Genomic DNA, 15,944 nt, shown 5'->3' with positions numbered 1-15,944 from the left:
AGCAAGCTCCTGCAAACAGCCATGTGGTGATGACTAGCTAATGTGTTGTGAACAGATCTAGCAGCTCAACTGAGCACCCATGAGGTGCTGTGTGCCATCAGCAGCAGAATTGTATTCCACCACAATCTGTAACTTCCTGGCCTGGCATATCCCTCTCTACCATTACCATCAGGCCAGGGGACCAACCCTGGTTCAATGAGTGCAGGAGAGCATGCCAGGAGCAGTACCAGGTGTACTCAAGAGGTGCCAACCTGAAGTAGCTGCAACACAGGACTGCATGCATGCTAAACAATGGAAGCAGCATGCTATAAACCAAACTAAGTGATACCAGTCAATTAATCCAAGCTCTGCATTTCTGCCACATCCAGTCGTGACTACTGATGGGAGGAGAGGGCTCCATGAATACCTCCTTCCTCACCACAAGGACTGCAGTGGTTCAAGAAAATGGATCACCGCTCCCTTCTCTAAGTCAATAAATGATGGCCTTACCAGTGACTCCCACATCCCAGGGACAATTTAAAATCACTGCACTAATGTGTTAAATTTCATCTGCTACATGTCTACCCATTTCACCAGTCTGTATGTTGTCATGAAGTTTATCACACTACTCCTCACTGTTCACTATGTCCAGGTTTTGTCTGAAAATTTTGACATTGTGCCCTGGTAATTAAGTGGTCCTAGGAACACCCCTTCCTCCTCCAGTCCATAAAACAACCATTTGCCACTAGTTTCCTGTTGACCAATTTTGTATCCATGTTGTCACTGTTTCCCAGAGCTTTAACTAGTCTGGCAAGCTTATTATGTGGCACGTTATAAAACTCCTTTTTTGCAAGTCCATGTATGCCAAATCAACTACTTTGCCCTGTTACCTTGTCAAAAAAACTCAATCAAGTTAAATAAACACTTTGCCTTTAACAAATCTGAGTCGGCTTTCCTCTTAATTAATCTACACTTGTCCAAGTATTTGGGGTGGGGGGGGGGGGGGCGAGGGAGGAATCTGGGAAATTCCCCTCCGACCCACCTAGGTGATTGAAACTAGTCCAGATCACTCTGACCCTGAATTCCCTGCAGTACCTAACTTTAAGAGGTGATCTCCATTCCAGCCAGAGATGGGTCCATCTCTCCATTGAAGGAATGCAGCAAATTAGCAGCCACTGCACAAAACGGCAGTCTGATCCACTCTTTGGGAAATGAACCACCTCCTGAAATCTGGCCTTGTGTAAATTTATGACCCCTAACCTATCTAATTGGAGACTTGCTAGGAACTTTGCAGATTTTATAAAATGGCCACCTCCGCCTGGGGACTTTCCTTCCTTGTGTAGATTTCACAGCTTTGATTCTGCAACTGTGGCAGCTCAATACATTTGTGCTCCTGCAGTTTTTAGCTCCTCACCAGACACTTTGGCTACAGCCAAAGGTTTGAGCCATACAGTAACGAGGTTACTTTCTAAGGATTCTCTCCCTTCCATTTAATTACCTAAAACATTTGCTATTGTGATGCAACTATTCCTCCTATAATAGACCCTCTGCTTTTACTCCTTTCTCATGCATATCTGGCTTCCTCTTAAATGTATCTCTGCTATTTACCTCAATCACTCCATGATAGTGAATTCTACATTCTCACCACTGGATAGATTCTCCTGAATTCCTCCTTGGATTTATTAATGACCCTTGCAGTTGGTCCCTACTTTTGGACCCCACCCTATGTAGAAACATTGTCTCTACATCTACCTGAGAACCCTTACATAATTAAGACCCAGACTTTATCCTTCTGATAGTTGTACCCTCCCTGTTCTGATGGTGCAAAGTTTTAGAAGTTTCTCTAGTGCTGCTTTCTCTTTGTAATAGGCATACTCTCGGGGCAGAGGTGCTGTTCTATTTATGGAACCCAATAATTGAATGGTGCCCGCTGGTTATGAAAAGCTTTGAGCCAGTGCCATGTACCAAAAGTTGAAATACTAGTCAAGCAGTCTGACCCTGCCTGGTCTTTCACCACCTGTTGGGCAGTCGATAATCTGATGTCAGCACTGTCCATGTCCCTCTTTCCCTTACCAGTTTTTGTCTTTTTTAAACCAGGATGACACATACACAGAAAGCTATATCAGTACCATTGGTGTTGACTTCAAAATCCGGACCATCGAACTAGAGGGTAAAACCATTAAGCTACAGATTGTAAGTATGACTTGCAATATATTCCCTTTTAAAGTTTGTCTGGATCCAAACTGATGTGAATATTTGATTGTAATTACAATTTAAAGAAAAAGTTACTAACTTTAGTTATATTTGTATTTAAATTTTCTGACTTGATTTCAGCTGACAATTGTGCTCATCAGATTGATCAAAGCAATGCAAGACTTCAAGTACTCTAAGTGACCCCTTCATACAGCTGGAAGGAACTAGGTCATGGATTGTCTTGCAAGTTCTGCTTTTAAATTCCTAAATGGCCAATTTCTGCTCAAAGACTTAATGTGGGTGGGGTTATCTTGGCTGGAGGCACAAGAGTATTTGTGCACTTGAGAACCTGTCTAGTGAGGTGTGGGACTTGGTTGCTGACTCGGTGCGTTTACATTTGTGGGTTAGGTAGTACTCGCTGCACAAACTCCTGCACAGTGGCTTGGAGTGCCGATGGTGTGTACACAAGAGGAAGAATGAGGACTCTTTATCCTGATTGGAAATGAACTTCGAGGGCCAATACACGTGCCTCGTGGCTGCTGCAGAGAATAATTGGGAGATTTAAAACCAGGCGCAGTTGGAGTGTTCAAGATGTATTTAGAGTATCTAATACAAGTTAGCATATCTATTGATGCACATTATAGTGGAGCAATTTCTCAGCAAATATCATCACTCCCAAGTTGAGACTATCCACTGCCCAAAAGCCAGTGTCACTGCAGCAAACATTTTGGTATACAGCAACAGAAGTCATTGCATTTGGGTCAGTAAATAAAACGGTTCTGTCCTTGTGGGGAAAGCGTATATTTAAAATGCTTTTTTGCTCCCAATCTCCCAAGAAATCCTCTGGTTCTGATCTGTGCTGCAGCAGTGCTATCTGCTGCCCTCCTGTAGCTACTGGAAATATTTCTGGCCACTTCACCTAAATAAAGTGAAATGCATCACTTAGTATTTGAGCAGCATCTGTTGTATGAATTGTCCTTGGGGGAAACATTGATCAACTGAGAAGTTAATTTTCTTGCACACTAGTTTAGGGTCACCAACTCCAGCATTGTCCTGGAGTCTTGGAATTCAGGATTATTCTCTGACACTGCTGTGAGCACATCCAGGGGACAAATCAAAGCAGCATTTGAATTTGTTTTCCTTCCTTTTTTCATCTGTAAAAATAATTGGAGATGGGAAGGGGGAGAAATGCTGTTTTTTGGTCTGGGAGGTGGTTGGATGACACCTCCAGGAATATGTCCAACCAGAGGTGGCAACACTACACTGGGGTTCCTCGTGTATTGGGGTTAATTGGGAGATTTAAAACCAGGCGCAGTTGGAGTGTTCAAGATGTATTTAGAGTATCTAATACAAGTTAGCATATCTATTGATGCACATTATAGTGGAGCAATTTCTCAGCAAATATCATCACTCCCAAGTTGAGACTATCCACTGCCCAAAAGCCAGTGTCACTGCAGCAAACATTTTGGTATACAGCAACAGAAGTCATTGCATTTGGGTCAGTAAATAAAACGGTTCTGTCCTTGTGACAACTCTGTTCGTAACTTCAATTCAGAAGTTGTGTTGCAAGAAGTAATAATGCTAATGTTGATTATTCAAACTAAAAAGTTGACATCTCCATTTTACACTTGGTGCTTGGGAGGTTGAATTTCCCCAGGATGATTGGGATTCTCTCGAATGGGGGAGGTAACAAAGGAGCCTCTGGCCAGGACTATTCCTGGGCCAGATAAAGGTGTATGGGGGGTGAACCAGGCACTAAAATGCAAAATATACAGTCCTCCAGTGACTGTTTGGAGAAACAGCCCCTATAGTTGCTTGGGCCAGTTGTTCAGCTACATGAATACATTAACTACAAGAAATTCCTCAATTGCATATCGCATTGATGCTTTTCAAATTGGAGGACTAGTAGTAATGTTTTGTGGGCACGCAACCTGTACTCTCGGAGTTTAGAAGAATGAGGTGTGATCTCATTGAAACATAAGATATTGAGTGGGATTGACTGGGTAGATGCTGACTGCAATGTCAAGAACTAGGGCAGTTCAGTTTGGGAGCTTGGTGCACGAGTTAACCTGTGAAATATAATCTCTCTCCAGTGGGATACAGCAGGACAGGAGCGATTCAGGACCATCACTTCCAGTTACTACAGAGGAGCGCATGGGATTATCATTGTGTATGATGTTACAGACCAGGTAGGATGGGCACGTGGCCTGAAACACTCCTTTGAGGGAGATTGGTGAGGATGGAAGGGCATTGTTAATATGAATGGAACAGTTGACTGCTCTCATCCTGTTATGAGCAATAGCATATACTGCTATTCTGATGTGGTAAATATCTCACTACCCTTTGGTTTATGATGGATGTATATGAAGATTTTTATTTTGTGAAAGTAGGAGGGATGGAAAGCTGGTCTTCATTTAAAGTAGGAAGACTTAGCAAGTCACTGAAGGCATTGTAACAAAGTCCTGCAATTCAATGAATGAGACCTCACTAGGAAATCTAGACCAAGTAACAACTGCCTTCCAAGGCATGGTCTTGCTCACAGGTATCGAGGTGGTTAATAGTCTGAAGTCCAACTTTTCAGAGCTAAAGTTGAATAGTTTATCATATGAACTTTTGATTTGGATTACAAGTAATGTGCAGTCACTAGCCTGAAGGCTCATGAAATAGCCTTATATTGCAAGATACTACATTGATGTAAAGAATGAACCAGTGACAAGGATCCTTTTGGTTGCTGCCAGCATTTAGTCCACAACTTTATTTTGGACAGTGCAGATTTGCACCTCTTCCATAATAGTCTGAACGAGGCATAGTGAATTATTTGCTGCTTGTGGAAAAAATATGTTGCAACTGGAGGCTGCAGTCATCTGCATGATTTTCAAAGGTTGCCTTGTCTGTGGTAATGACCCAGGTCCCTGCTCTGCTGGATTTGGCCAGGATGGGAGTCCAGGCACTCCAGTTAGCCTGTGTTCTAGACTGAGATCAACTTGCCAAGTATTCCTAATTGCTGGGCAGTATGTGTGGACGCTGTGTGGCTAAACCAGTCTGTCCTCCACATAAGCAGTATCCTAATTCCATGTTCCCACATCCCTTTATCATCCTTCCCTTCAGTCAGTGAGGCAAACTCTTAAAAATTGAAGTGGAGATCATATTGATCATTAACTCTGGTCGTGTGTTGCACAGGCCTTAATTTATTAAAGCTTTCTCCTGTTCTGTCCTAAATCCTTTGCTCTTTTTTATATTTCCCCTTGCTCTAGACCCCTCAATCCTAAAACTTATCTACTATTAAGGACCATGTAAAATTTAGACACTTGGATGACTGCCCATACCTGCTAGAACCACAGCTTTCAAGTTGTTGACTTGGTTTCCCTGGCAGCACTTGCTTTGCCCAAGGCATTTGTCCACCTATCAGTGGTACCGTGCATTGTCTTTGATCAGTGTCCACTGAGATTCACTAGACACTGGGTAATAACTGCAGTGATGTGCTGGGGTTGAGTAAGAGTATGGTAAACTTGCTAGTGTTCTGAGGGTTATCAATGACTTGCACTTCAGCTGAGTGTGCTTGTATTGCTGTGGTGATGCATGGGTCCCACCAGGCTTGACTTTCAGCATTTTTTTGCAACCTCTTTTCCCCCTCTCCACATCTGCAGGATTCCTTCAGTAATGTGAAGCAGTGGCTGGAGGAAATAGCTCGCTATGCCAGTGAAAATGTCAACAAATTACTAGTGGGAAATAAATGTGACTTGACAACTAAGAAGGTGGTGGATTACACTACGGCGAAGGTATGTCTGTGGTCTTGTTCGTGGCCTGGTGCTTAATGCAAGTTAGAGGTTCTTTGTAGAATATTAACTTATTTTTTTCAAGGTTATTTTCAGTCCAATCTGATCAATCACTTGAATTTGAAAAATTCTTTAAATCATGGCAAACTAGACTGTTTTTTGCATGCAATCCAATACTGGTATCCAATTGTGGAGACTGATACTCAGGCCACTCTCTGCAGTAGGTCACTTTCTACTTGTTGAGCAAAAGCAGTACTTGTTTTTTCTGAACCTACAAGTGTACCCTCCTCCCAAAGAGGGAATTCTGAAAAAAGATGCATGTAGGTTGAAGATGAGTGGATACAAAAAGTAGTAAATAGTATTGGGGAGGGCAAGTTGGAATATCTGGGTGTCTGCACACTAGATACTTGTGCAGCATAACCTGCTCTGTTCTAGGTCCAGTTATAAATTGCAGATGGGACAGTGAAGGTATTAATGAGTTACTCCCAAGATGCTGAAACAATAGTGAGTGTTTCAAGCTGAACAGCAAAGAAAGCTAGATTAGAATCATTAATATCCCTTTGATTTATTGGAGCTGAATATGCTAAAAGCTAAATTTTGCAGCAATTAGTTGCTGAACTCTTACCAGTATTGCAGAATAAAGAAGCCATTTAAGTGAGATTTCTGAATGCTTGCTATTTGTCAACTTTCTATCCTGGTTTCCATTTCTCCCCCCCCCCCCCCCCCCCCCCCAGCAAATCGTCCCTATCCTGAGGGTGCTGAGATTAACCAAGTCTGTGCAAACCTGGGACAAATCTTCAACTTTCCTGCTATGTAGGTCAGCTTTGCCACTCCCTGAACAAAGTCGATGAGCCTCTAGGGGAGCTCTGCTGAACTTAATGGGCAGATATATTTTAAATTACTTCTGCAATTAAGGTAAGCAGAGTTGAGGTTCAAAGCAGTGACCTACAGTGTGTTGAGACTTCATTCTTTCCTGGAAGTGTCTATAAATGTAATTGTGTGGTAGCTCCTCAGTGTATAAAATACACGCAGGCATGTGTCCAGGAAGGGTGTCGACCCTAGTGCATCCATGTGCTCTGCTTTGCCAATGTTTAGCATAAATTGCAATGGGTTTGTAAGTAAAATCCAGAATGAGATTGCCGATTACATTTCTGCTTGCAATGTGTAATCCAGTCAGGTTAGATTTGGTTCTGGGTAAGAATCTAGAGTTCTGACTGCTTATCCAGGCCCTGACTTATGCATGCCCAAGAGCTCCATGCCTTATTGACTCTACATTGATGACTGGTTATAGATTTCAGATGGAACTTGTGATTTTTTTTTTCTTCAATGAAGTCTGTTTGGAATCTGTAAACATGACCCCCACACAATGCCCATGTGTCCTGCTTTTATTTATAGGAGTACGCTGACTCGCTCCAAATTCCATTTTTGGAAACCAGCGCGAAAAATGCCACCAACGTCGAACAGGCATTTGTGACGATGGCTGCAGAGATCAAGAACCGCATGGGCACAGGTCCGACACACAACGATGAGAAGTCGAACGTGCGAATCCAGAGCACTCCATTAAAGCAAGGCAGTGGTGGAGGTGGCTGCTGCTAAGGGCCTGAGTCCAGCAGAGACAGATCCATTCCTGTTGCACAGTACATTCAAACTTCTACAGCATTTGTCTCCTGACCAGTAATGGTTTTAACATAATGGCCCATTGATTTGTGCCCATTTTTTTGGCAGATCTTTTCTGTCCAAATGGACTTGACCAATTGGAAACTCCAGGAAAAATAGTCTTCTTGCGGTTAGCTTTTGTCTTGAAAGGTCTTGTCTACTGCTGTTTTGAAACACTTGGATTGTAAGACATTTTGTAGTGGTCAATTTCTCCCATCATACCCCCCTGCCACCCACAGGTTTTTGTGTTGCATTGGGGTCAAAACTAACTAGAGCATCTGAGAGCCAGGTTTAAGCTTCAGCTATACCAAGAATATTGCATTAGCAATGGTGCATCAGCACTCTATCCCCCCCCCTTATTGGGAGTGGTACAGAGATGTGGAATTAAGTGAAAAATTACAATTTGTAAAAGCTGGCTTAAGATTGATTTAATCTTAGAAAATTCTCAATCTTTTGTAACTTTTTATTGTACCTTAGTTTTAATTGTGATCTAGAATGGAAACTGTTGGTTTGAAACTCTGTGCCATCTGTTCCAGATATTTGCATTGCAGTTTCAAGTCTGGAGTGTTGCCCAACTTCAATTACTAATCTTCTACTTGTTGAAACTCTATTTTAATGCTGCAGTTTGGTCTTTTCCAGCATGCCATCAAATGTTAACATGCCACATGGTCAGTTGGCTATCCAGTTCCCCTGGGTTGCATTGTCAACATGCTTGCATCATCTATTGATGGAATAGCCAGCAGGTGTATACTAGACCAAACAGACCTATTATGTTGAGTTGATTGCTTTACTGATCCAATGTTCCTTCTCTTGTAACTCCTATTCACTCACTACAATTTAGATGTCCACTGCACTTAGTACTTTTGAAGTATAGCATTTAGTCTTCCCATTCCCTGATGTCACTAATCTATTGTTGATTTGACCACTTTGTAGGGTTGGAGTCTGATAGATCTGTTAAAACATACACTGAAATAATTCACTTTATTCATTGGATGTCCAAGTTGCATTTTGGAGATAATTTGGGCTGCAGGATGTTGCATGGACCCAAGTACAATTGACAATTTTTCTCTGTACTTTCAGTACAGATGAGATGAAAGGAATGTGGGCTGGACTGGCAAATGGATCAGGTGTTGTGTACCTGAATCGGGAATAAAATAAGTTCCACTTGGTGACCACAGGGTGAATGTGATCTGATTTAACAACCTGTGGTTCAGTTTGTGAAGGTGAGCAGTATTGAGGGTGAGTGGATATCTATGTGGGGGTTTGCTGTGCTGGTGGACTGTATGCTGGGAAGCTTAAGCTGTAAACTGCCATGTTGATCCAATTTCTTGCAAGAAGGCTATTGATGGGCAGCACCCCACTTGTTTTGGAAATCTACATAGTTTAATTTGCTTCAGCCATTGGATTTCCAAAGTAATCGGATTGGTAGCACTAGCATGGCCAATCTTTTAACAAAGGCTTCTATTCTATTTGAGCTAGTAATCCTCCATCTTAGCATTAACAGTCTGAGATGGAATTGGTGTACCACAGTAAAATTAAGATGGTAAGAAATACCTGTTGTCTAATGAGCCCAATGTCCCCAGTCAATTGATGAGCACTGGAATAGTCTCCAATTATGTCTGTATAATGCTGCTGATCTAGTGAGCTTTTTTCTAATGCTATATTTCTTTCCTCTGCCCCAAATTTCAAGTTGATTAGGTCAGCTTAAGTTGCACAGGTTGAAGTGATCCTTTTTATACACCATCCTGTATGCTGTAGTCAAAATTCCCAACTTTTGAATTCTTGCAATGAGCACCCCTTGTATTTGTGAAAATAGACTATCCTTTGAACTGATGTGCTCTGTGCTTCGGAAAACCTGTTTTTTGTGCAGGAGCCAATGGTGCAAGAAACTAGTTAGTTTAAGATCTGGATGCTGGGGACTTTTTATGCTTGCCAGTGCAGAGACATTTTGATGCAAATTGAAGGTTTAAAATCCTGATGCATGCAAGTTCATCTACATTACAGATGTGGCCTTGGGCACAACAGCTGCCTGTACATCTAGTATTCAGTTATGAGCATTGCTTGTTGTATAAAGTAGCTTTCATTGTTCCTATTAGTCCAGATAAAATTAAGCTATAATTGTGTATACCCAACACTACCATAAGATGACTGCATGTATTGGTGTCACATCTAACTAACTGGTTGACTTGAATGTCTGGTATGTTGAGCCATTTAAGTTTTAATTCTTTCTCCCCATCTTAATCTCTAGTTCTGAACTCCTTCGGTAGATGAGTCAAACCCTTGCGCAGCAATGTGCTGCTTTGCTTGGTAAATCCCAAGGGTCTACTGTAAAATGAAGCTTAACTTTTTTGTAAACTGGAAACACGAGTGGTCTGGTTGGTCAGTCACTAATCTGGTGGTACTTTTTTTTTTTGCTTTTTCCCCCATGTACCTGCCTTTGGTAATTTAAACTGAAACAGCAATTCCAAATCATGTTTTAAAGCAACTGGGAATTTGATCGACCTGAGGTCACATTTCTCATTGCTGCAAGCAATGGCCCATTGACATGGTTGTACAAGTGCCCTATGCTGAGCTATAGGGAATTCCTTTTGCTTTTTGTATTTTTCACATTCACACATTTCACCTTCACTTATCGAATGCCCTCACTTTGCAGTTTCCAGTTTTATCTAATTATAACCCTCACTTTTTGTTTCTTTAGCAGATTAGCTGTAGTCCTCCTGGTGGCATCACTGGTTTTGTACAAGAACTGAGCACACACTTTGAATAATCTAATTTTTAAACCCGGGATGTTTTGTTGTGGTGGCGTCTATCCTGAAACACTCCCAATTGTAAGTGCATGCGATGTCTTCAAAATCTTGAATGAGATTTGGGTCTCGTGTGCATGCATTTAACTTTTTGTATAGTTCGAGATCCAAACCAGCCATTCTAGATGTGCATGACCACAGCCCAGGGTCAATCTGCCACTTCATTATTCGGTCACATGTTCTGTAGCTATCTTGGAACCAATTTTAGAAACTAGACTTTATGCAAATATTTCTAGAGTACACTGCCTCAGTTGGCTATTTATGAATTAGTTTATTTGGTTTTAAGGTTTTAACTGCACATTGTGATACTTTGTGGTGCCATAGACCCTTGAGTTTCAAGAAGCCCAAGGTTATACCTGTGGTTTTTGCTCGTTTGTAAACATAGAAAATAGGTGCAGGAGCAGGCCCTTTGAGCCTGCACCACAGGCTCGAATGGCCTGCTCCTGCAGTGTGAAGGAACACTTCCTCCAGTGTACTTGTTAACTGGGGACCAGATTTGTGGTTCTGGCTACTTATTGCAGTGATTAACAGCAACAAATGGCTCCTGTATTTTGGGACTGTTGGCTTTCTAACCCTTGTTAGTTTTGACCCTTGCTTTCACTTACTGTTGTCTCGTTATGAATAGCTATTTAATCCCAAATGCACTCGTTAAAAATATTTAACAAAGCTATTAAATATACTGTACTCCATTGAATAGGCAATGCCTTTTTATTGGGCAGACCATGTTAAGAGGTCACTTAACACTGTAATTAGTTTCCTGCCATCCTGCACTATTCGACCACTTTATATCCATTCTGTATAATCCGAGCAGTCATATTTGATGGAAACCAGTATTAGGAATGATACCGAGGTGGAATATTTGCATAAATTACACTCCAGTCCTGGGTTGACTGATGCTGGCTGTCCTGGTATTACATTTACTTTCCACCAATCTCCTTTTCCAGAGCGCATAGCCTTCTAATCCAAAGCCCCAACAATAGACCATTACATTCCCTCTTAAAACTCATATTCAGGATTGCAAGAATTGAAGTCCTGGACTTTGCAAAAGCAGAACTCCAATATTTTGCTTAATCCCCTAGCCCAACTACAGCAATGTTGATGTTTAGTGGGAGCTTAATGAATTTGATAACTGAAGTTATAGCAGAGGTTAAGTGATGAACACAACAGCTGGAAAAGGAATGGATGTCATTATCTGTTCAAATTGGTATTTAGGGGACCAAATATCTTGTAATTATAACACATATTCCTAAATGTGCACTGAATTGAAAATCCCCACCATGCTCCAATAGCGGTTTAGATTTTTTTGGAATAAATGGACCTTTCTGTACAATCCCAGCTCTTGTGTACTGGATCCTTGTACTGATGTTTGCTGCAATGCTGGTGGCTAAATAATTGTTTATGCATGTTCTGACCTCTAACCTGGGGGGGAAAAAATGTATGACCAAGGTTACCAAAGCTTAAACATGCAGAATAAAATTCCAGTTGTTGACTATTGGGTTTTTCTAGTTGGTTCACAATAGCTGTCCAGACTACTTTTTGCTGGCAAACTTGAGCTTAACCAAAGCCTTCTAGCAGTTCTGGATTTTTCAAAGCCTTACAATTGAACATGCCAGAGCTACAGTGGGCTAGCATTGGACATGTACCTGTGGCCCTTTTCCCCCATCTTGTGTCTCCCACCAACAAAAGTTGGTATGTAATTGATCTGAAGTGGTACCAGTCTGTTGCTATTGTCTATTGAGTGATTTGTAAATGATAGACTTGTCCTGAAATTTGAATGAGAAGATGGAGACCAACTTTCTTGGATTTCTTGTTGATGCTGCTGTCTGTGGAGATCAAAAAATAAAGTCGACTTCCCTCCTCTCATTGTCTGGCTTGGTTTTGTGCAAAGAAACCCACTTGGATTCTTTTTAATCTGAATGTGCACCAAGTTACCAGTGGATAGAAAAACATGGTAAATATAAAATGGCAGCACAGACCTGGGACTGTTTGAAAGTAATGTAAATCTACTTATTTCCACTCCTGGGTTTTCTTTGTCTTGCTACATGTTCTTCAGGCAGCTGCTACTGAACTAGAGCATTATCACAATATTGCATCAAGTTCAGCATGGTGATCTCTAGTTGATTGTGGAAATCTAATTTGGGGACAGATGTAAAATGGTGTTTAGATTCATGTGACATAATTCCTCCAGTCTTTTTGGCTTGATCCCACCACAAATAACATGCAATTCCAGTCAGCTGTTAAATCCCATGACTCTCTGGCACGTGATATAACATTTGGGGGAGGGAAGTGGATGCAGGCAGTATTTGCATTGGGTGGAAGACTTAAAACCTGGAGTTGGTTGAGTTCATATTTAGAAATCCAGTTGAAATTTTAGAACTCCATGTTCACTTTTAAACTGGTTATGGTTGTCCTGGGAGCTCTTGGAAAATACTTGAACACCACCTGGATGGTGTGTAATGAATTGCTTGGGGGCACTCCAGCTAAGTGGCATCCTACTTTCCAACAGGGTGGTCCTTTGGAAATGGAAGACCTGCATGCTTCCCAACCCTCTGCCCTGTTCCTCTTTCTTTTCCCCCCCCCCCCCCAAACAAAAAAACCCCAAAAAAACCACCTCCAAGCCCAGGGATGTTGCAATTATTGACCAGGATCAATAACTTCCCCCCTTCTAAAATGGGATTTGCTGTTTCAGTTCTGGCAAGCTGCTTTTATTACCAGATGTTGTATATTTCTAGCACATGTGTATCTCTGGCCAGAAACCAAAAATGGCCATTACCTACTGGGGGGATTCAGCCCCCTTGGATTTGGGCTTTTGAACAGCAGTAAAATACTTCAAAAGATTTAATGCCTGTGATTGCAACAGGCAGGTTAAAGTGTTCTGATGCAGCTAATTACTCTTTGATCTGTAGTTGGGTTGGACACCAGACACCTGTTTCTAGCCTGCAAATCTAAGTTTCTCCAATATTTCTCAACTCGTGGTAATGACCTGGAACACTCTGCCAATGAGGGTGGTGGAAGCAGAGAAGGTCAGTGATTTTCAAAAGGAAACTGGATGGGCACTAGAGGAAAATAAACTTGCAGGGCAATGGGACTGACTGGATTGCTCTAGAGAGCCAGCATATGCTGGCTGGCTGCCTCCTGTGCCTTAATGACTGACTCATCCCATTCTTTACTTGAAAGTCTCCTGAGAATATGAATTGGATGCTGTCTGACAAAAATACTTCCGTTTGTTCACCACCATCTATTTTTTTATTTGGGCTATGTAGTTGAACAGCCTGGTGACTCATAAGAATTAGGAACAGGAGTAGGCCATCTAGCCCCTCGAGCCTGCTCTGCCATTCAACAAGATCATGGCTGATCTGGCCGTGGACTCTGCTCCACTTACCCGCCCGCTCCCCATAACCCTTAATTCCCTTGGTTAAAAATCTATCTGTGACTTGAATATATTCAATGAGCTAGCCTCAACTGCTTCCTTGGGCAGTGAATTCCACAGATTCACAACCCTCTGGGAGAAGAAATTCCTTCTCAACTTGGTTTTAAATTGGCTCCCCCGTATTTTGAGGCTGTGTCCCCTAGTTATAGTCTCCCCGACCAGTGGAAACAGCCTCTCTGCCTCTATCCCCTGTCTATCCCTTTCATTATTTTAAATGTTTCTATAAGATCACCCCTCATCCTTCTGAACTCGGATTGAGTAGACTGGGTCTTTACTCAATCATCATAAGGTAACCCCCTCATCTCTGGAATCAGCCTAGTGAATTGTCTCTGTACCCCCTCCAAGGCTAGTATCACTTTCAAGTAAGGTGACCAAAACTACACGCAGTACTCCAGGTGCGGCCTCACCAATACCCTGTGCAGTTGCAGCAGGACCTCCCTGCTTTTGTACTCCATCCCTCTCGCAATGAAGGCTAACATTCCATTCGCCTTCCTGATACCTGCAAACTAACTTTGGGATTCATGCACAAGGACCCCCAGGTCCTCTGCACCACAGCATGTTGTAATTTCTCCCCATTCAAATAATATTCCCTTTTACTTTTTTTCAAGGTGGATGACCTTGCATTTTCTGACATTGTATTCCATCTGCCAAACCTTAGCCCATTTGCTTAACCTATCTAAATCCCTTTGCAGCCTCTGTCCTCCACACAACCTGCTTTCCCACTAATCTTTGTCATCTGCAAATTTTGTTACACTACACTCTGTCCCCCTCTTCCAGGTCATCTATGTATATTGTAAACAGTTGTGGTCCCAGCACCGATCCCTGTGGCACACTACTAACCACCGATTTCCAACCCAAAAAGGACCCATTTATCCCGACTCTCTGCTTTGTTAGTCAGCCAATTCTCGATCCATGCTAATACATTTCCTCTGACTCCATGTACCTTCTTCTGCAGTAACCTTGTGTGGCACCTTTATTGAATGCCTTTTGGAAATCTAAATACACCACATCCATTGGTACAGCTCTCCATGCTTGTTATATCAAAGAATTCTAGTAAATTAAACATTATTTCCCCTTCATGAATCCATGTTGCGTCTGCTTGATTGCACTATTCCTATCTAGATGTCCTGCTATTTCTTAATGATAGCTTCAAGCATTTTCCCCACTACAGATGTTAAACTAACCGGCCTATAGTTACCTGCCTTTTGTCTGCCCCTTTTATAAATGGGCGTTACATTAGCTGCTTTCCAATCTGCTGGTACCTCCCCAGAGTCCAGAGCATTTTGGTAGATTATAACTAATGCATCTGCTATAACTTCCGCCATCTCTTTTAATACCCTGGGATGCATTTCATCCGGACCAGGGGACTTGTCTACCTTGAGTCTCATTAGCCTGTCCAGCACACCCCCCCCCCCCCCCCCCCGCCCCTAGTGATCATCTCAAGGTCCTCCCTTCCCACATTCCTGTGACCAGCAATTTTTGGCATGGTTTTTGTGTCTTCCACTATGAAGACCGAAGCAAAATAATTGTTTTTTTAAGGTCTCAGCCATTTTCACATTTCCCATTATTAAATCCCCCTTCTCATCTAAGGGACCAACATTTACTTTAGTCACACTTTTCCATTTTATATATCGGCAGAGAGGTTGTTTCCACTGGTCGGGGAGACTATCTAATGTTTTGTGCAAGTTTACTTTCGTAATCTTTCTTTCCTTTATTGCTTTCTTAGTCATTCTTTGCTGTCATTTAAAATTTTCCCAATCTTCTCGTTTCCCCACTAACCTTGGCCACCTTATACACTGGTTTTTAATTTGATACACTCCTTTATTTCCTTGGTTATCCATGGCTGGTTATCCCTTCTCTTGCTGCCCTTTTTCACGGGAATATATTTTTGTTGAGCACTATGAAAGAGCTCCTTAAAAGTCGTCCACTGTTCCTCAATTGTACCACCATTTAGTCTGTGTTCCCAGTCTACTTTAGTTAACTCTGCCCTCATCCCACTGTAGTACCCTTTGTTTAAGCATAGTACGCTCGTTTGAGACACTACTTCCTCACCCTCAATCTATTACAAATTCAACCATACTGTGATCACTCATTCCGAGAGTAACT

General features: G+C 42.0%; 1 protein-coding gene across 1 annotated transcript in view; it reads left to right on the top strand.

Annotated features, from left to right (window-relative positions):
• LOC139239238 (ras-related protein ORAB-1-like) overlaps window positions 1–12,266 on the top strand; it is a 39,786-nt gene extending 27,520 nt beyond the window's left edge. Inside the window, exons 3-6 of the mRNA XM_070867930.1 lie at window positions 2,077–2,172; window positions 4,266–4,361; window positions 5,820–5,951; window positions 7,344–12,266. Coding sequence (XP_070724031.1) covers window positions 2,077–2,172; window positions 4,266–4,361; window positions 5,820–5,951; window positions 7,344–7,544 — 525 coding nt within the window. The 3' untranslated portion in view covers window positions 7,545–12,266. The remainder of the gene's footprint in view (window positions 1–2,076; window positions 2,173–4,265; window positions 4,362–5,819; window positions 5,952–7,343) is intronic.
• Window positions 12,267–15,944: the final 3,678 nt, after the last annotated feature.

This window comes from Pristiophorus japonicus, chromosome 26 (assembly GCF_044704955.1).
Source record: "Pristiophorus japonicus isolate sPriJap1 chromosome 26, sPriJap1.hap1, whole genome shotgun sequence".
Taxonomy (NCBI): Eukaryota; Metazoa; Chordata; class Chondrichthyes; family Pristiophoridae; genus Pristiophorus; species Pristiophorus japonicus.
The sequence above is the reverse complement of the archived record's forward strand: the minus strand, read 5'-3'. Positions and strand labels throughout refer to the sequence as shown.